Source organism: Varroa jacobsoni, unplaced genomic scaffold, assembly GCF_002532875.2.
Source record: "Varroa jacobsoni isolate VJ856 unplaced genomic scaffold, vjacob_1.0 scaffold_578, whole genome shotgun sequence".
NCBI classification, from domain to species: domain Eukaryota; kingdom Metazoa; phylum Arthropoda; class Arachnida; order Mesostigmata; family Varroidae; genus Varroa; species Varroa jacobsoni.
The window spans coordinates 195,376-217,800 of NW_019213480.1; the positions used below are offsets into that span (position 1 = coordinate 195,376).

The window sequence follows — 22,425 nt, forward strand, 5'->3', positions numbered from 1 at the left end:
TATAGGTACAAGCATCTTTAATAGGCCACAAAGGCCGGCTGTTGCTGCAGCACAATTTCCTTTAGAGGTGACTATCTTTTAAGAAAATGCGCAAAATCCGTTCATAATACTTTCGACCGCCTAAGTTAAATTGAAAAATTTAAAAAAAACACTGCATTGGTTTTACGAAAAATATAAATATCGGTCTCTGCTACACACCGTAAGCAATCCTGAGGATTTTTTGGGGCTTAAATGTAAATTCTCTGATTTTTTCTAAAATAATTTAAAGCATAATAATTTGGAAATATGGCTAGTTTCAAGCCTACGTGGTGTTTGCATATGGCCAATCTGAAGAACAACGAAGCATGGAGGTGAGTCAGGATTATTTAATTGTTTGTATTTATTTTTGTACTACATTAAAATCACCATTGACGCATTGTCTGTCAACTTGCTTGTCGTGACCATGCGCCATACTAAGTTGCAATGGCAAAATATACTTACACAACAAAAACACATTGTTTGATTCCACTAGATTTAACAGAGTAATTGAGCAGCTTTAAATAGCAGCAATGTGACAAGTGACTTTAGACTTTATAAACTTAAGGCCACTTTACACAAAATTTGGCCGAAATCACCTGGTCCGTGTCCTACTTTGAAACGCCAACCTAATTTGTTACACATATATGTATAACGAATAATAACAAAAAGGTCTATTAAGGAAAACAATAATAATAATAATAATGAAGCTAACGATGCCGAAGTTCGACATACACCCAGCCGCCTACATGTGACATTGCGTAACTATTATAACCTGGTCACTACATGATTATAAAAAATAAATGGATTATGAAAAACACAAGTTATTCCTACATGAAACGTAGGTATATAGATAGGAGAAAAAAAAAAAAAAGGATTGCAAATAACTCAGACGACTGGTGACAAATCCGCAAGAAATTCATTCAGACGGAATTAATACTGCGAACGTGATGGTAACCCGAATTAGAAGGCAACGAAAGCAATCAGATTGACAATAATTACAGAATTAAAACAAAATGGTAAATGTGTAGAAAATTTAATATCATGGCTAGAAGTAAAGCGGCAAAAGAACGAGAAGCGTAGATAGAATAGCGTAGACCAAAATATGAAACGATGATGATCGATGATACTGGTGAGACAGCAAAGGCGACTGCCCAATAAACACGAAAGCTGTAAAAAAAAACTACAAACGGTAACAGAATACGAACAGCCAGAAACACAACGAAGATGCATAAAATAATAACAAAATATAAATAACGTAATTAATAACACAGTTATGATAATATTAACAATAAGGATACTAATAATCGATAAATGATGAAAGTGTTATTAATAAATAGACAATAATACAAATATGGTTTTTTCTTTCAACGATAATGTACATAATAGATAGTTGTACTTGTGTTTCAACACTATTAGCATTACGGAGTGCGTTTGGAACAACACTTCGATCACAGTTAAGGTTTTGACGACACAAAAAACAGGATTGTAGAAGTTTTTAAAAAATGATTTCCCTTAAATTTCGATAGGCAGCATTAAATGGTTGGTTTAGCCGTCTCTTTTAGTGGGAACTTTACGAAAGTCGAGCAACTGAGACAAGATAGTCTCCCCAGAGTAAAGGTTCCGTAATGCCGTTTCGTCTTTCCTTAAGCTAAATAATTTTTTTCTGCCTTAAAATATCCCAATAAAGCTGACCTAACAAGCTGGGCACCAAAATTAAAGAAAAAAAAAACTTTAGGATTCGAATTGCAGTGGCTGTTTTACCAGAAGAGATAAATATTTCAGAAATAGATAAAAAAAAGACGCCTTTTTGTCTTTCAAGAGCAAGGTACCTCAGATCTTCACTGACTCTAGAGGCTGACTAGTGAACTAGAGTAAGAACCACAAATTAGTTTGCACTTCTCCAGCTATAATAATAAGGAAAAATTTGGAAAAGCCCACATAAAAGCAACGTCAACTCCTAAATGGCGGCGTTTTCATGAATGCGAATGGGCACCTATAACATTCGGAGCTTATACCTATTCCAGCTCGTATAATAACAGCTCGATCTCTCTCTCCCTCTCCCTCCTTCTATCTCTCTCTCTCTCTCTCTCTCTCTCTCTCTCCCCCTCTTACTCGCTTCCACCGGCTTCGCACTCCACAAGTTTATGGATATATAGGCAATGGAGGCTTCTGGGACGGCGTTCAAGGTTATACGAGAAACATTTCATCGGTATATGGCCATGGCAACAAGCAGGACGCTGCTACGTTGATGCAGTTCAGCGATTTTGCCAAGAAAACTAGGCCTCGCCGTCTTAGTTGTAGCCTTGAGGGACATCAAATGGCAATAACCATGTTGGTCAGCATTGGTGTTTAACGCGTTGCTGCTGTTCGATGTAGACCCAGCAGAAATTACAGTAGCTCTAGAACTGTCGCCATTCCAAGTCTACATAGCAATGCTGTTCAATGCATGTTACTTTCTGTTTTGCTCCCTTGTATACCTTTCAGTCGCCTAATAGATGGAAAACCACTATCTCAACGCTTGTGTCTAGCTATGTTTAATGGGTAACTTCGCACAGGTAGGTAAAATTTTCTTGGCTAACAAAAATCGAGCGAGTATGGTCTATTGACGTCATGTTTAATAATACGACCCCTCTCAAACAAACCGACATATATTTCTAGGAAATTTTATGAAAATGTTTATATTAATGTGCACCATAGATAGAAGGTTACATGTCAGGAACCGGTTTTGACATGTGTCGGCAACAGGAAACAAATAGCGGTGAGTAGGTAGGCTGTAACGCTCTGGGGTTCTAAACTTAGGTTGATGGCCATTGTCGTAAGCTGGACGGTTCATAGATTAGCAGAAAGTATTGCAATCATGTGAACTAATAACGTTTACTAACAGTATGTTTAAACTTACACTGTATTATTATTACATTAGCTTATCCGTACTGAAACTAAATCCTCTTAAGAATCTTCCTCTGATTTGTCCCACAAAAATCTTTTCCGGATTTTTCAGAACTTACAAGTAAAAAAGTAGCTTGTCTAGTTGTGGTAACAAAAGATCGAATTCAGACGGAACTTGCTATATATAGAGCGATATGGAACAACCTTTGCTATACAGCTCTATCGATTACTGGTTGCGAGTGGGGACATATGGACACAGCTAAAAAATCAACGAAGATATGGCAACGACGTTGACACGAAAAGGAAACAATGCATAATAACTATACTGTACCTTGCTCCGTTATGATTGCTATCGCTATATAATTCGCGTATATAATTTTCAACATAACTGCGCCCAGTTTCTTTAGCATGATTCAACTCCAATCTAGAATTATTAAGTATGAGGTAATCCAATGTATAGAAAATAAACGCTTGCAATTCATCCGTTTGTTACTGTTTTATATCGTAATAAAACTCCGAGTCTATTGCAAGCTCAGATAAAAAGGACACGCATATCTATCTCGCTTGAAACAAGGTAAGAAAATAATAATTTTTCAGGATATCCCTAGACGCCATACACATCTCGTATGCACGCGTACAAAAAAGACGCGGTCGCAGTAGTTCGTAGGAGTTTGCTCAGTGTTAAATGAGCTAATGTGGTCGTTAAGGGGTCAATTTCAATTTAACAGGCGTTGTCCATAGGTGCAATACTGATTACATAATAAGGAGTGCCTTTACATGTTGGTACCACATTGGCCTGTATCTATCGTAACCATTAACATACTGCTACGGCGATTGTTTGCCAGTGCACCAACAAAACGATACTACGTTCTACGATTCGTCACCTCTACCCCATATCAAGCGAGAACGTGATACGTCTTTAGCTAGTTCTATTTTACATAGGTGCGTTCCGTCAAGCAGGAACAGCAATTGAGAGTGTTTAATTAAATATGGGTAGTTTATCAATTCATGGTTATGTTTACCACATCCTCTATACTGCAGCATATACATACGAGCCGATCGATTAAGGTCACGAGACCCCTGAAACGTTAATGCCGAATGCCGGCTGAGTCACTGTTAAGTCCAGTCTGTCAAATAGTTCCGTTTCAACCTTGGCAGACAGTGAAAATGGCCTTATACACAAATGCTGACGTTACAGTAGCAGGTACTTGTGGGTCGCTGTCTGTTAGCCAAGCTCGCCGAACTTCACCGAAGACGTCTTCATGACGACTCAAATTCAAAGGCTACTCGATGCTGTTCTCGTGTTTAGAGTCTCTACATCTTTTCGCATCTGGTCGTATCGGACAACGACAGACAAAGGAGTAATGATTGTTGCGTCATGCCGAGGTAATACGCTCATTCGGCAGAGATGTATGGAGAAGTAAATACGTGGCCAATAGTTCTAGAGATAGAATAGAAAGATATGTTACATAATTATAGCGAAGACGACGAAGAAAAATCAAATGATGAAGACAGAAGTGGGAAAAACAGAGAATGACCCAATAGACTACGTTCTCTATGGGTAGCCGGATCGGTACCGTTGACCTGTGTGTTTACTTCATTCAATGGTCATTATGAAGTGTCGATTATGCTGCGCATACGAACAATATAAACGTATGCGAAAATTGGGAGCATTGTTAAATATCTTTTTTTGCCTTCAAAAACTGCTGTTATAGGTGTTATTGTTTATTTGATAAAAAGAGAAAAGGCGCTGATTTTTTTCAAGTGGATTATATTCGTGTGTTTAACAAGCAAAGACTAAAGGAGGTTAAGGCGGTAGCGCGGATAGCAGAAACCCAAATTTATAAGTGGGTGACGTTTGGCAAATCAAAGAGGTATTGTTAGTTATGGTGAACGCTTTTTCTATTACTTTAATAATATATATGCTTAGTAACCATTTAATTATCATAATCGTGTCTGAAATTTTCTGCCAGGAACATAATATTTGCACCACATATACAAATACGTTCTCTACACACTATGGCAGACCGCCAGCCAGCTGTTCTGGGAATAGGCAACGAAAGGTAATCATAAGATAAGCAGGAAAAAATAACGACGTGCGTCTGAAAAAACGTGCAGCAGATAGGAACTCGGAACGACTGAAAAACCAACCATAGTTAGCCAGACCTAGATAGTTAGCACATCTAGATAATTAATAACAGTTATTTGACATAAACGAATTATAGAGCCACGACAACTTCGATTGTTCTGTGACGCTGACGCTACTTGTCTGTACACTGTGCCAGCCTCTAAACGGATGACCCACGAATTACTCTGTTGCTATTAGTTAACAATAGCTAGGTCATTTTAGGCCTATTCCTTGAACGATATGCACTGCCCAATCCAATTGATCTCATTGCATGTACGAACGCAATATAAATCATTTTACGAATTAACACATGTGCTGAAAAGAGCTACACGTTTCTTGTATCCTATTTCGATACGTCATCTCATTAAAAGGGACCTAGTCAGCTGTCCTCGCAAATCAGACCGGACCCTCATAAACTATACAGCCTCACGAGCCGCTCACAATTAAAGACGCACAATAAAGGGTTGCATGGACTATAATACTTATAGCGGTTGCGGTAGCCATCGCTGGTCAAGATAAATTGAGACGGCGGCGGCGGCGGCGGCGGTGTGGGAGAGAGAGAGAGACCTAAGGACAGAATACCAATAGGCAAATATGTACGCACCCCCGTAATGATTTGTTACGAATGTATCAAGTAATAAATGTCTGTGCTATAAACTAACCGAGATTACGTATGATACTAAGAAGGTAGTATGAGGCGACTGACAATGACTAATTAGACATAAGGTAATGGAGTGGTAATGTTGTGAGAAATATCTTATTATGGGCGTAAAGTTTTAGTGAAATATAGGTAAGCAAAAATGGTCTACTATACAGGTATACAGTAAAAGGCTGGTAAGCTAAGTAAGGCTAAATAGGAATTTTTCTTAGTCTTGCTCTGTCCCATATCTAATCGCTCGTTGTTACAGTAGAGTCCCCGGTTGTCGATCAGGCTTGACGTTACACGCTTATTCAATAGCCGACGGAAGGTAAAAGAGGGATCCGCTCCATTATTATAGTATAAACTAAGTCGCTAGCTGTTATATACGTTGGGCAGCACTCCCACAAGTGACGGGGTCTACAACATCGAAGGCAGATCAAAGGAAAAACATCTCACATAGGGACATGGCAGCCGACACCCTGCATAACTGTTAAACCTTTTCATCGTAAAACAGTAAAAACTCTAGGTGAAATAACGCGAATTTTAGCTAGTGCTTATTTAAATACACTTGTCTCTCGCACTAAGCAACTGTCGAGGGAACGCTTCTGGAAAATACGATCCATTTACTGCGCCATAGGGACTATCTGTTCTGCGTATATAGATGAAACGTTTTCAACATGATTAAACCATCTCTTGCCGCATGTAGTAATGGAGCCAACTCCAGTAACATTGGTCAAGATGTAAGGTCACTGCTTATATACGATAGTATAGCTTAGATCAGAAAATTGTATCTATAAATCATTAAAGGTGAGCCATTTTGCCTGATCGGCACAACTAGAAATCAACAGAAAGGAGGCCAGGACATAGATACGCTTGCATCCTAGAAATCAGCGAATCGAAGTAAGGTATGAGTATATGCAGTCCTACTAAAAACCAGTCGACCGCATAGCGTCAACACAATGGAAATAATTACAACAGATGTATAAACGAAATGTTAGTAAAAGAAAAACGATCACTGTCGTTGCGTGGCTGATGTTGTTCGAGGACATTGCAAAAATGACCGTCGATATCCTAACGAGCTCACACCGCCATGCTTGACAGCGTGGTACCTTGTTTTGTAGACGAGCAAGTCACCTCCTCGTTTGCGCATACTGTCTATAGTGGTAATGAACTTTGCCTTTTTTTGTTGTTTGAAAGGACAAGAGACAACGGAATCTAACAATGAGAGGAAAGGAGCCAAGCACTAATAGCAGGACCCTCAAAGCTGCCGCCCTCCGTTCGATACGCCCCGCAAGCTCGCTCATATTAAAACTTCATGGATGTTCATCTTCTGATGCCCTTGCGGGCACTCTAGTTGTCCGTCCGTATTTAAGTTGTTCCGATGTTGTGTCTCCTATAGTAACGCGCTGATTCGCTCCGGAAGAGACCTTCAAAAAATACTGAAAATGTAATACCATCCGAATGAAGAAAAGTTGGATTCTACAGGCAAATTAATTCATTCGTATTGGCAATATATTGCGTTATCTCTCGCGAAATGGGTGCGTTCGGGACGCCTTGTCAAATTGGCAAAAACTTTTGTTGCATGAACGGTAACAGTCAAGTGTAGTAAAGTTGTGATAGTAAATCCTTACCGAAAGCGTACTTCAAAGGCATAGCTTCGTCCCTGAAAGATATACTAAGAATTGTAATGTTTACTACAGGGACAACAGCGGATCTTTTAGAAGCCGGAACGTTCAGTCCCAGGCCAATGAGACGGCGAAGCTTCGAGAAGCAGAGTGACTACTCTTCAATTTTCTCTAAAATATTTCTGTTAATCTTCTGATTGTCTTATCAGTGACCAGTCGAAAGACCGGCCAAAAAAAGTAAAACTCACTTTTCATAGATATCGCTCGTAATGTTTTATACTGGTTTTAACCAAAGCCAGTAGACATGAGCAGTATAGACTTGACGGAAATTTTATTAAAGATTGTAGGAGCGTTTTGGCCTGGCTTCGCACTTGCAAGTTTTTGACGGTGTCACAAAACGGCACGATGGATTATAGAAGGCTGAAAAAGTCGTATCCTCTAACAGAGTGTTGATATGCTCTATTTAACGTGCATCAGAACGAGCTCATCCTAGACAGCCAGCCAAATGGAATATTAGACATAAAACAAATCGTCCTAGGAATAGGATGATTTATTCTTGCTCTTGACGACAGGTCATGCGTTCATACAAGTTTTCTGGACCATAACAAACACCAGAAACCTATCATTTTCGACTTGTTAGTCGAATTAGCTAGAACTTGCGTCTTCGTAGTTTTTTGGTAAAGGCAGCTGTGTCAATGACGCCAACTGCATACTTACCTACGCTGTTCGCTGGTTGACATCGTTAACGTCTCCATCTAAATGCGGCTGTTGCGCAGTTGTATCAAGTCGTTTTCGCTGCCTCCTTTCAAAGCTCCAACGTAAGGCCTCACATCTGTATTATGTCCACCGTTACCAACTTTTAGCTATAGCCGACAACAAAAGTAGGCACATTCTCTTCAAAGCGGCTCAAGCTTTGCGAAACGGTTTTATTAGGTGATCTAAATACAGGCAGACCAGTAACCAGCAGAGATTTCTTCGTACCGGCCTTGCCTTTCCACCCAAATCTCCACCACGTTCCCGAAGCGTGAGGGCAAGCTCTGTTATTGACAGCGAATTTAGTACGGTACACACCGCAGCACTAGCCCATGTCGACGCGTGTGCTCGGTCTACCAATCGGCCATAAGCTGCTCTAGGAGCCTAGATAGCCTTCGGAGAAAATAATACACGAGCAAGAAGTGGCTATTTCACGAGTCAGCGGCATGCGAATATATCGCCAAGGGTTGTCAACAAAGCTTTAGGTGCATTCTAACACGCCGTCGGCACATCGGCAGCTGTAAGGAAGACGGTCGACGATGCGCACAACGAAATTTTGTAACCAGAAAATGTCCCGAGCTTGAGCGTCGCTCTACTCACCTGTGAAAGGTAAATTAAGACATACAAATATGGAGTAAGTTGCTTGTGGCTGGCGCTTTTAGGAGCTTTCGGCAGTTGTATATATTGCTTGTCTCGCCACTTCTATCCACGTTTCAGCAAAGCGAAGCATTCATAAGCGATTGTGACCTGCAGCAGTCATGGGTGAAGCCGTATTCGGCATCAACCTTTCAAACTCTGCAAACTTCACCACAACATCAGCATCGATAGCTGGAACAGCGATAGCAAGAATTGGGCACGAACTAAGCTCCAGCCTGATGGTGGCATTTCAAACTTAACCACCTGACGCGTTCAGCCACCGCGTCGCTTCGTGCATTCACTCCACGTAAAATACCTACAGTATATGAGCCTATGGAGAATTTGCTTAGACACCTTTCCTGAAGTTTTCTCTAGCCATCGTGTTTGATGCGTTAGTTTCCACCAAGTCGTGAGTTTTTCACGGTCTGAGGACGATTTTGAAGCGCCGGCCCGTTTGCTCGCTCAGCGGGTCGAGGGTTCGTTAATCGTATGAAAACAAGGCTCACAGACTTAATACGACTCGACGATCTGCGAAGTCCGCTAAGACAACCCCAAACTTGTACAGGAACAATCTTGCCTCCTTAACTGCGTTCCAGCTATGTGATTTCAGCCATCTCACTGCGCATTCCCATAAAGAAACTGCTCTATCCGGATCTACTCTCTGACAACTATTGAGGTTGTTAGTCTGTACCTAACCACTTGTATCCTGCTAGTGAGGTATTGTGGTGTGGATTGTAATTTAGTTTGGTTCAGGAAGATCTGATCGAAGCAGTTCACAAGTAGGCTTAAGCGAAGGGCTTGCTTACAGGCAAAAGTGTCCACCCGAGGTGTTTCGCTGTCTGTTATCCTATTCTAGGACAAGGGTGCTAGACAGGGTTAAACTCTCTGCGGGAGCAATGTGATCATTTGGGTTACCATAGGAGCACACATAATGGTATTATAGTAATACAAGCTGGGAGTGAACAGAGAAGTGAAGTTATAGAATTACTATGGGGAACAGATAGGCTATCCGTTTTTGGCCTCACTTGTAAAGAACGGGAATAAAATTTTGCAGGTTGTTTATCGTAGAGGGGGTGTACTGATCTACTATATTTATTATTGGAGGAAGCGAGTTCGTTCTAATAAGAAAACAGTATGCCGTTCTCGCGAATTGAGGGATGGATACGTATTACCTTATTGCTTCGAGCTAGACGAAGCGTTAACAAGATCAGAGAATTCTCGTTTGCTGAAAATCAACGCTTTCAGTTGTTGCCACTTTCCATGTAGTTTCTGGGAACTGAAGGAATAATACGATAAAATAAACCGAAACATACTAAGGTTTAAATCTAAAAGTTTCGAGAATATATCAAAAGTTATCAAAAAGCCATTTTTGGTACACTTGGATTTCTTCCACAAAAATTAATGGCCTTTTTGGAAAGAATAGAGTACCAATTGCTAATGGGGATATGTTCTAATAGTTATTTTTTTACAGACTTTTTTATTGCTTTAGGCCGTTATATTCCTAGTGTGCTAATTGAAATACGCTGAAACGTTTTCTATGCAGAGTATCTAAGCGACATTTTGGCAAGTTTACGCTTACCAACACGGTCTGACACACGGTTACTATCTAAGTGCTATCTGCAGACTAAAAAAACGGTACGAGATACGAAGGGGTTAGGTTCCGAATTGAAGCTGCAATCACAGTAAATACTAGCTATACGGAACAAACGCGATCATCAGGAATGATAACACCTCTAGCGGCTGTAAAAGATTTTACTAACTTTTTTTTGAGTTTTTTTAAAGAAACGGTTCATAAAAATTGCTTATGTGCTTCATATATATATATATATATATAAAGAAGGTGCGTTCTATTCCAACGATGGCTATATAATCCCATTAGATTGATTATATGTTGTTAACATGTTTCACGGAAAACCGCTGTTAAGCGCTTAATCTTTTAGACACAGATATGTTATGTTCCAAATGTTCGCCAATAACCAAAAGGATGTACCAATTTTATTTTTTTTTTGTCGCAGTCGATCAAAAAATAAACTGATTATAGTATGAACACACCAGCTCACCCGTTATTTCTTTATACCATTTTAATCAAGTCAGAAAATTTCTAGAGATGTCTTAGAGATGAATAGAGCCAGACGGACAGTAATGCGTTGTTTAAGCGCGTCTAGGGGCAAGTGACATTTTTATCATCGTTACTTGTTCCCGACAACGTCATACGGCTGCTTCCCGACGTCCGTCCTTGTCATAGCATACAAAGCAATGCCTTCAGCAAATCTTAGAAAGATCTTCTAAATCCAATTATATATATTTCGTCCAATCTCGACAGGCCACTTATATAAAGCACTTGTTCCGACATAAGGCAATTGCTTGGAGTCTCAAGATTTATCTGTCGGCACACTTTGTGCCTGCAGCATAATTTGTGCTGTAGCATAATTATAGAGAATGACCGAAGTGAAGAAGAATTCTTACTGATTTCGATCAAGATGAGATTCGATGGTAAGGTTTCACCTACTCATTGCCTTACAATGTGATATATTGTCTACATGTATATATATATATATATATACGTAAATTCTCGGCTTGTCTGTTAGTGTAAAAGTCATAATATGTCAGTCATTTACTAGTGGACTATGCAAGACGTTTTAAGACTTGAGATCAGTCTTTGAATGGCTAATGAAGTTCAGTAACCAGCGAATTTTTTCATAATTACGCGACCGGGCACTGATACTTATTACGTTTTACTGCATGAGGTAATTAATGCCCCTATGATTAAGTAAAGAAATGGGTAGGAGAGGCTACTCTCTCCTTTTAATACCCTTTGACATAAGATATATACTTTAAAATTAACTAGATTAAAGCGTTTTACTATGGCGAATATCTAGGAGCACCTGAGTAAAGGTAAGTCGGTTGATTCTTCCGACAAAGCTGCGTATCCTTCCAAATCCGAGAAAAAATCATTTTTAAACTAAGTTATTTGGTGACATTGTACAATATTGCGACATCGTATGAAAATAGCGACCGTTAACCATAACTTATTCTTACAGACGAACAATAATAGCACGGTTTTTAGGGGTATTAGGTATATACAATCCTACTAGTTTTATCGGATGAGCCGAAGAAGAGTCGAAGCTGTTGGTTGCATGTACGTTTCTGTGCAATAAGGCAATCTCTCCTTATTTATAACGGAAGCATCTTCATTCATTGGCTACAAAGGAGACAGCCGGGAGGCGGGGTGGGGAGAGGGAGACTCCTGAGTATTCCTGCTCTACGAAATATATTCAGACGCTTCCGTTACAACTAAGTCAGGGATGCAGACGAGATACGGCTGAGGGTGAATCCGGCAGAGGGTGCCGTCTTACCATCGCCGCAAGTCTGAAGATTGAACTCATCAGTTGATAGCCGTTTCAAAGCCCAAAGTTTATGACGATATCGTACATTGGACGGTTGATTTGCTGCATTTTTCGGAACTTTTTTTCATTCCATCTTGCGCAAAAGTTTTAAAGGCTGAACTTATATCCGTTGTCCCATGCCTTGGCCGGAAGTTACAAAGAATTCACGAAAAGCAAATTGATAATGCAGTAGTTGAGAACATACTAGGGAATCCAAATATCGTGCCGATTATGGTAATGTACTGACGGACGCTACACCTCTCTGTTTGGGTTGGATCAACCAGCAGGTCAAGCCCGTCATTCTGCGCGGGCCCAGAAACAGATGCAACGCAATCATAATTTTATACCGGAAGTCACCTTTCCAGCATCTATATCTTGATGGACCCATTGGAGCATATGTGTATGCAAGAGTCCACTGCGCTACTTACGAACAAACAATTATTTAATCTTAAGTCTTTTCTTGAGCTGTTAGTGTTTTTCGTTATGAAGAACCTTATATGTCACAAACAATTCAACGTCGCTAATTTTGTCCTAGAGGGTTCTTTGAAAATCCAAATCTATAAAACTAGATCCTCTATAATTAAGAAGCTGAAGGAATGTATATTGAAGTTGGGTAGTCATCCTGAGATTAACAACGAAATCTGAAGGCTGTTCTATAGATGACATGATAAAATGCAATGGCAAATATCCTCGTTTGTAACGTGGTCTTGATATTGTCTATATTTCACTTATAGGTATCATCCATCGGAGTTTGGAATCGATAAGTCGGTAATGGATGATCCTATATCTGTTGATAATGATATCACTATCATGATAACTAATCACAATAACCGCGGAAAATATTGGCTTTTATAGAATATATAAAAAAAATATGGGGATATAGATAGAATCACAAGGTCTCGGATTCGATTCTTAAAACTATCTCAGAGACCAATCACAATTCTTTGGTTTTAAGTGTCAGCCCAATTGGTAATTACGTCCGACCTGCAATACTGCATTGACTTCCTCTATTTCTAATATTACGTTAGGCTATTACAAGCGAATCTAGCGAACTTCCAAGCTGAGTTACCTTCAAACAAGTTTTTGCCTTTGGAAGGGCGTAGCGCTGCAGATTTCATCGAAAGTTACTGAAAACATTAAATAAGGCGGTCTTAGGCAACAACACGTCACCGTGAATGATGCGAATATTTGAAGAGTTGAAATTGGAGCGTTGAACACCGCCGAAGAGGTACTCAGATGCTGGAACCTGAAGGATGAGGAAACACTCAAAAAGGCTTTTACGGTAGCAGAGATTGGGGTCTAAGAGTTTGTCCGTCAAAACTGGCATTTCATATGTAATGTGTTCAGGATTTATAGCTCGACTACATAATATGTAAAATCTATGTAAAAGAAGATCCTCCCTGAAGTGATTCTAGAACAGTTGGAACTACGCGCGGTCTATTCGACGTGTAATTTGCGGAGCCTTAAGTAACAGGAAGCCTGCTTAGGCAAAACTGTCGCCATCGACTAGGCATGAATTAATCTCTACCGCCAACGAAAGAGAAACCAGGCGACAGAAGAGCAACGCTCTAAAAAAGAATCGATTTCGGTGGTAGCTTCGAGTAGGCCTTGACATAAGGTGATGCTAGTGCTTGCAATGGGCATTTGGGGCATCGCTACATTGAGATACCAAAAATGGGACAATGAGGTCAGCCCGCTCACTCGAGTTTTCCAAGAAACTAATGAACTGTTAATACTGCAAACGAGAACACGCATTCGAATTACTTGATGACAACGCCAAAGCTCATCAGCGAGGCCTCAATTACTCTGTGGATTGGTGTAAACCTACTTATTTTCCCGATCTAGATCCGTGTGGCTAGCGGGTTTCTCAAGCCCCAAAATAGGACAACTGCTGGGCGAGCATAACCCACCCTCGATTTTCTTCGGTGAGTCCTCGATAGAAAAATTGCATATAACTAATTAATGCGAACGATATGTACATAACTGTTTAGAAACAGAACTTAGTACAAATATGCAAAAATGAGAGAGTGCACCTCCAACGCATAAAACAGCTTGGTAGATTTAAAACTTTCCAAAACAGCCTCTGCTGTATCACAGGTATAATTGGTCATTACGAGACAAACTATTACGGAAGCCCGTATGATCAACACCTAATGACACCAGAGATCTCAGAGTGAGTTCGTTATTAGAGCCATGCTGTTAATTAGCAAAATGATGAAGAGGTGGTCATTTTCACGAACAGCAAATTTTAAGAGCTATATGATACATAGATTATCGTTAATGTCTTACAACAAACGCTTTCGTGTTTGGCTCAAGTATACAGAATGGTCAGATTGGAGACCCCTGTTTTATATATATATATATACATACCTATGTATATATACCCGTTATCTTATACCCGTTGCGTGAGTTAAGTTTAACCCGTAATACAGGCGCATTATCTGGTTTCATCGTTTATCGCTATTGCTGCTGTTACAATTGTCCTTATTGCAGCTGGGATCATATCCTGTTGATGAGGTAGTACCCTTTGCCAGTATACGGAACTATAGTCACAATAGCTTCGATAGCGATATCATTTCACATCCGGTGACGCGCGTACAGCCGACATCAGAAAATCCATGCTGTTATGCCTGTCCACAAAAGAATAATCGATCTCGACAAATCGTGATCTGATGCATTTATATAAATGCTCTTGTCCTTTAATACCTGTTCGGCCTGCAAGGCTGATGCTAAAGCTAACCAGTGAAGGCAGCGGTGTATCTTGACCGCCACGCTGATGGCCACAGGGTAGAACTTTCACGAAGAGCTGTGAAGGTGACTGCACCAGCAGCCGAAATAAGCATATATTTATGCACTTCTATATAGCGTGAACTTGTTCCTAGCGGTCAGCCTACTCTGGCTTACTAATTGCCTGTTGTTCGGGTCTGTAGATACGTGAAAGGTTTTCCCTTTTTTTTTTTTTTCTGAAATCTTCTGTCAGTATTTAAGTGACAAATGACAATACACTACACGATAAATCCGAAACAGACGCTGTTCCAAAAAATCCCGATAAGTCAGTTGATGGCTATTCGCTACTATTTCGACGAGCTCGATCAAATATTATAATGGGCTATACCCTCTAATGAATAATAATAATCATAATAAATGGGGTTTCCAAATCTTCGGTGCGACGTTTTTGTGAAGTGTTTTTTGCTATCGATTGGTCCCGATTTCGTCCCTCTGCTTTGCTCTATCCGATCGCCGCTTCTCTTATCGAGTCTCCTCTGGCGCCAGGAACAGACATGAAAATTAACGTGGAAGGTGCCCTTGGAGGTTTTGGGGTATCGAAATGAATAAGCTAGAACGACAAAAAAAAAGGAGATTCAAAACGGGCGGTCTTGCAACAGGCTTCTCGAGGATACTCTATCTTAAGTTTACTAAGTTAATAAAGATGTTATGTAGTTATAGGGCTAAACGCACGTTCTCTACGGCTTTCGTAGTAGTGAAGCTTCGAAGAGGCTGAGGATCTAAAGCTTGGCACCAAAACGCGAAGCGTCTGCCAGGCAGTTGTCGAGATTACGATAAATGGAAGAAAAAAGTTTGGAACAACAATGGTTGAAAGAAAAAGGTGTAGACCAATGCCTGGAGAAGCCTAGATAATTCGTTCATAACCGGCCGTTGTATATTTCTAATGTATTTGCGGTGAGCATGAGATAGTAAATCGGCAGTATTGCAGCCATCGGTGCCATCACTGTTGTGGCCGTGGCCGTATCGACTGGATATTTCCCAAGGAGAGAAATATTTGAAAGCCACTTCATCAGTACAAAAATTACCATTGCCTTTGTTAAACAGTGGGTTGGCGATGGTAACAGCATTCATATGCAGTGCCTAGCATTGTCATTCGTGCGACGAACCGAAGCAGAAGTAGGACACTGCGGATAGCGATAGCTGGCGAGGACCAAGAAGAGCATACATCTGTGACCCAACACAAACTTACATCAAACCGCAACGGATAAGAAATACGATCTATACAAAACACAGAGATCAAGGCTGGTTCAGGCCTCGCCAATATATATATATATATATGTTGTGGCAATTGTGATTAAATCAAGACACAAGAAACAAGTAGTACTAACAGTATGTATGTCATGAAAGTCCGGAGTATCAACGATGAAGGGAAAAAAAACAGAACTGTATTATATCCGCAATGTAAGATGACAGCCTTTTGGCTTCATCGCTTTGTTGTTTTTTTCTTCTTCGAAAATCCACAGCCGTAAACACATCGTTGCTCTTTCATGTTGATTTAGATGAGGCTGTTGCCGACTGTTGCGCAACGATCGAACTGAGCATGATTACCGCATCTCTACTGAGGAAACAAGATGGCTGGGTAATATCCACATGTTCCGGAGGACAAGAAGTGCACTGAATGTAGTCGAGGCGTGGTTACTTTCTCATCGATAATAATGATCGCAAATACTTCAAAACGCAATAAAGCGTTCGTTGGCACCGACGCTCTGTTCTGCACAAGAAAAAATCTGGCTTTGATCATCTCCTTCGGGTTTCTGTGGGGTAAGTTGAAGTAAATCAAATATCGAATACGCGCACCATTCGCTGCGCCTTCGCTAATTACCCTTGTCCGAAAACTTTAAGCAAATTATTTTTCGTTACCATAAGCATACCCATATGTTAAGCAATGATAATAATTCCGTCTGAAATGTTCTGTAACAGAATAACTACATACATACTTTGCTACAATCATATAGAAACATATATGCATAGGAGTGCTTCAGCGATAAATGATAACACACGTAATGTTAGGCAGTTTAGCTTTGGAATCGTTGATTATGTTACTTATATTGTTACTGTCAGATGATATTTGCCGAGGTACAGGGGGCAAGAGGAAAGGGGTACTAGATTTAAATGATCAAAGCGACCAAGTGGCACTAGGGGTTATAATATTTATTGATTTTCTCTTCGAATGCAGATTATATCTGTGTGGTTGATATATTTTTACGCCGGGCCTAGATCCTAGATCCCACATCAGATCGCCGTTAAAATCTGAAGGCGAACAGTTGTAATTATTGCCATTTTTCATTTCTAAAATGAATCGGTCCATATCCGATGACGCGCAGGGACTTACGTTATTCAGATTTGATAGGAATGATGCCAAAGAAAAGGGCAATCGATATCCGAGTTCTCTTCTTCTTATTATTATGATTTGGCCAATTTCACAACTGTTTCTTTGCACACTATTACATGTTGTAGTATGCAGGAACTAGCTTCAACGAAACCTAGACACATGCCCATGGGCGCCTATACTGCGGTAGCTTCTATCTACGTAATTGTCGTTTTTTTAGTTAAAGGAAGCGGTTAAGTAGACAAACGAACGATATTTTCTTTTCTAAAAAGTAACATTCAAATTGAATTGTCGTTTTTTTTATATACAATACATTAGCGTTCTAATGTGCTGGGTTAGCACACTGTATGTTTCCTGTATTTGTCCTATTTTATTCGTTGAATAAAGTATATTATAACATATAATAAATATTATAATTAAATTCATAATAAAGAATAATATAATAATAACTAATTATAAATTAATAATAGTAAAAAAGTGTTACTATATAAAGCTAGGTGCCATAACACTTACGTTCTACGCTTGGGCATCATATATAAACAGATTAAATACTCTGTCGTATAAGACGTCGCATAATAATCATATTTATTTTCACACATTTCGTATATATATATATATATATATACATATACTAGTTAGTATTTTTCAAATCGTTATTATTTTCAAAAGGCAACAGAGATCTTAGCTAGCAACTAGGTTCACTAATCCGGCTTGGGAGCATGGCCCGGAATGACATCAACGACCCAGTTATAAGATTTACAAGCGCAGGCTTCAACTGGCTGACCCTATACCACTGTGCCTCGCAAATCATATGATGGATGGCTATTTGTATGAATAAAGAAAGCTACCTTCTAAAATCCCTATATGAGGCAATGTCGTTGCCTGTTCCTTCGATCCCAGTAATTTGCCTACCCCAAACATTTCCTCTTTGATTTCTCTATATTTGAATGAGTTAGCCAATGTTTCCGATTGTTTGTAAAAAAAAAAAAAAAAAAGTTAAAATTGTTACGTTTATAGTATGGAATCAAGTTTAACGAGTTACGAGGTTAGTCTTTTATGCAGTTCATCGAGTTTCTATAAACGGCCAGAATAGCTTTGGCCAGGTCAATCTACGCGAGCAGATTCACTTACCAGTTAATATAAGACGCTACAATGGTCTGCAGCTTCCCCAAACTATCCCGTCTCTTTTTTTGCTAATTTTTGCATCCGCAAAACTGAGTCAGAGCGTATATCCCAACGGAAAAGGGCGCTAGTTGCTACCGTTAAGCAGAGCTGATGAAGATGCTCAAGGAATAGTACTACCGCTGCTTTAGCCTTACGGTAGCTATGGGACACACCACAAATTGATTCAAGTCCTGATATCCTTGTCGGAACAAGTAAATGCACTGGCCTAATCAGAGTGTCCATGATGTCGCCAAACAATCCGTATTCATTGATAACGCACTGGTCGATGACTTGGGAGCACCTTACGTACACACGCAACACCCAATCGCATCCATTCCTGTTATCTAAGATACATATATATTTCTATAGAAAATTAAAAAAGAAAATAAAACTATATTGTATATGTGAAGGTGTACTGACGATTTCACGTAATAAACAACGAGTCATTGTCACCGCGCTGCAACGAGATATCGTATGGGTAGACATAGCTAGCCTTCAGAAGAAGGGCCGTAAAAGCAGTTCCTTAGCCGGCTGTCTACTTCTTCCATAATTTTTCAAAGGAGTAGTTCTTGTACTAAGACAGAGACCAGGACCAAGTAGTTATTATACTACTTAACTTACTGTGTAGAATAGTTACAGCGACTACTCGACTATGCATCTGTGCGCACGCAAGGCTGAACAGGCCACGTTATGCCAGTTGCACCGGACAACTACATCTTGCCCGGGTAATGATTTGTAAGGATCGATCCGAAAGCGAAAAGGGCAAAGTGAGCATCAATTTGCTACGGTGAGACTTGACTCGTTTCGATAACCAGATTATATATCTTGCTGAGTTTTTTTTATATTATAAACCACTTGGGCAGATGCGATTATAGTTCTGAACTGAACATTCAAAATCTGCTATTTCATATGCATTAGTATCAATATAGCTTTTAATGGTAATTGGCCTGACTAAACTTCCTCTTTCATTGAATTTTATAATTATTTCAATGATTTTTTTCGTCTATTGAGACAAAAAAGGCCTCATTGCCAAATGCCCGTTATTGTTTAGGAGGAAAACAGATTGTTCTGTCTCAATATTGTTTAGCAAAGCTTTTACTTGTTTATCTGGCCACATTTTTTGTAGTTTTCAAGATATGCACCAATAACAATGTTATTCCTTCCATTGCCATGTATATCTTCAACTAGGAAAACACTCCCGCCGGTAAAATCACCGTTTGCAATTGAATTAATAATAAAACCTTCAGTACTATTAAGGTTGAAAGGTTCCAGTGGGCTTGTAAAGGCGCATTAACCAAAAATTATATATGCCTGCCCAGTATTAACTCTGCCGTCGGCGTTGCAATAATTATGTATACAAAATCTAGTTTATAGTTAATGATCACATTTTAGTATGAAAGATATTATCCAGCAATCTAGTAATAGAAATTTTCTATTGGAGCCCACATAGATTATGACAAATCAACTCTGACTGATAGGGTGATAAAATTTTGCAGGGGTTCGAAAAGCGGGAAATGTCGGCGCAGGTTCTTAGTTCGATGAGAATTGAGAACAAAAACGGTATAACGATTAGGGCGCAAACTGTAGGACTCATTTATAAAGCAAAAGATTGAGAAATTTATACGTCAAACTCAATTGTGTAATGGCTCGAAGTGGTTGACGCTCTTCTGGGTATGAGGCGCGGAATACTTATTTAGTGCCTTTTTGCTTCTGGCTTTGCCACCCCCAGCGCATCTTCCCTGTAACGTTGGCGTCATTTTGAGGCACTCCTGGACAAATACATTACCAAGGAAGCCGTCTTGTTTCGCTCTCTTGGAGGTCTTTCGTCGATGCCCTGCAACTGGCCGTTAACTTTTTGACTTGAACGATGCCAGGCTCAGTCGGACCGGAAACCGGCAGGGCAAATCCAGTTTGGGATTTTGGCCTGAAAACCTTGCAGAGACTCAGTCACCTTCGGCTTTTCCAGGGTAACATTTTGAGCAAAACTCTTTTGATTTTGCTGGCCAGTCCTGCTTGCGTCATACATAAGAATAACCTAAGTAGTTGGAGAACGTGACGAGGAAAAGCAATGTTTCTGCATCAAATTAGAAGGTGATGATGAACGTGAACAAGCACGTTTACCCTTACGAAGCGATCTTGTTTGCTTTGATCGGCTGATCGACCTTTCAACTAGGTAATAAATGTCTGTCCTATGTATTACCTACACGTTCAGGAAGCCTAGGCGGAAACGTATGCCGACAAAATTGCTGTTTAGTGTAGTACGATACCTGTATATGTTACTGAAAATCTTTCTTAGTTCAATGGCTTTTATCAAAGACGCACACACACTCATAAATGTTGATTCATTCTAATTTTTACTTATGCGCCAGTGGAGATTTTTTTCGATAGGAAATGTAATGTTGACAATATATATATATATATGCCTTAGGTTCAATTACACCCAACATTTGTTCTCGAGCTGAACGGAGACAAGATTGGAACTATTGGCAAAAACATTGATTTAAGTAGTACTACAGATTATATAATCTCGTATTCGTATTCAATAGTTATGATGTATTTATGTATTATAGATACACAATATCAGTGAAGGAAGGCCTGAAGTTTCTATCAATATTCGTGCCTTGGACACATTGCAGAACCGATCAAACAAAAATGCGTTCATTTTTTGTTCATATTATTAGAACAGATCGTAAAAGTCCGGGGGCTTTATGTATACATGACGCTTTCCCTTTTTATCGAGACTTTAAAAATTATTATTTTTTTTTTTGTTTGCGAGCGGCAAGGAGGCTTGCGCGTTCAAAGATCGCTTCGATGCTAGAGATTAAACGTAGCCATTGGGTAGGTTTAAATGAAAAATAAGGCTAACCACTAGAACCAGCTGTATCGAACATAGTACACATATCGGAAAAAAAAACTGTGACTTGAATTTACTCCTATCGATTATACGTTGCATTACATAGTAAGAACGTCCAACGTCAGCATGATACTATCGAACTATGTGTTTGAAGCGGTAGACACGAAAGCACGATTTACTGCACGAAAGTTGGCGTGCACCTATAGCATCACACAGACAGATAGCTACTCTTATAAAAAAAATCTCATTTTTCATTGTCAAAAAACGGTGTACTAAATTAATCAGCTAGCCAGAGGCCTGGGCATCATTTGTGTATCACCCGGTAATTATAACACGATAGCCATGTGATTGTGTGCAATACGTTACGTTATTGGCTAGCATTTTCTTCCGTTGAAAGCGTGTTACAATAGAGTTATCGTTTTCAATTCTTAGGTAATTACTCTAATTGATGTAGTTGACGGAAAGCTTAAGGATAAAAATAAGTTTACATAATGAACTAGTGTGTAAATTATCTTAAATACCAAAGTTAATTCAGCCAAATTTTTCGTCTGGTTCAATTGTTCAAATTGAGTTGTCTGCAGATTCACTTGTATCTACTTTTTTTTTTTTGTTCTCCGATAGATATAATGGGTCATCTTTTCACTAGGAGCTATGAATCCGTACGTGCTATAATAGGTTTGATGTTTTCCAAGTGTGAATAGCTAAAGCCAGTCGATGTGGAGCTGATCATAAATTGTATCGTTGAGGTTCGCTGAAACAAAACACAAGAATCGAAGACCATCATACCTGTACAAGCGATTCCCATATTTATAATTCTAGCTATATTGCTAGGTTTTACCGTTAAGTACGTCTGTACCGTGACCTATTAGCCCGAACAATAGCTCAATTAGCCCTAAAGCTATAACGATCCGAAAACGGTCATGAAATCGTTTCCTTTAGTAAACTTTGATGAGATAGCACACGATGCACGCACACTTCTTTCTTTCATTGTTACAACCTAGACCATGGTTATTGTTTTTGAATGTTATTGTATGCCTGCCACGGTTAGATAGTAACATACCGTATGATATAAGGTATGGAAGAGTTCGCATTGGACTCGTATCCTTATCGACATATATACGTGTACAACCGTTGTTACACTAAAAAAGAATTGCTCTAGTTGAAATTCGTTTGTCATCAAAGATCTCAGCACTAGATTACAGTTTTGCCCCAAATACAT

The 22,425-nt window shown here is 39.5% G+C and overlaps 1 protein-coding gene across 10 annotated transcripts in view; it reads left to right on the forward strand.

Moving 5' to 3' along the window:
- The first annotated feature begins 2,223 nt into the window (after positions 1 to 2,223).
- Positions 2,224 to 22,425, forward strand: part of LOC111261644 (uncharacterized) — a 57,956-nt gene continuing 37,754 nt past the window's right edge. For 9 of the 10 annotated variants that reach the window (XR_015311622.1, XR_015311621.1, XR_015311623.1 and 6 more), the window contains exons 1-2: positions 2,235 to 2,573; positions 16,359 to 16,620. Coding sequence is in view for 1 of the 10 variants with exons in the window: in XM_022835262.2 (XP_022690997.1) it covers positions 16,515 to 16,620 (106 nt within the window). In the remaining 9 variants the exon portion in view is untranslated. Of the gene's footprint in view, positions 2,574 to 16,358; positions 16,621 to 22,425 lie in introns of all 10 variants that reach the window. The other variant, XR_002681126.2, reaches the window with a different exon arrangement.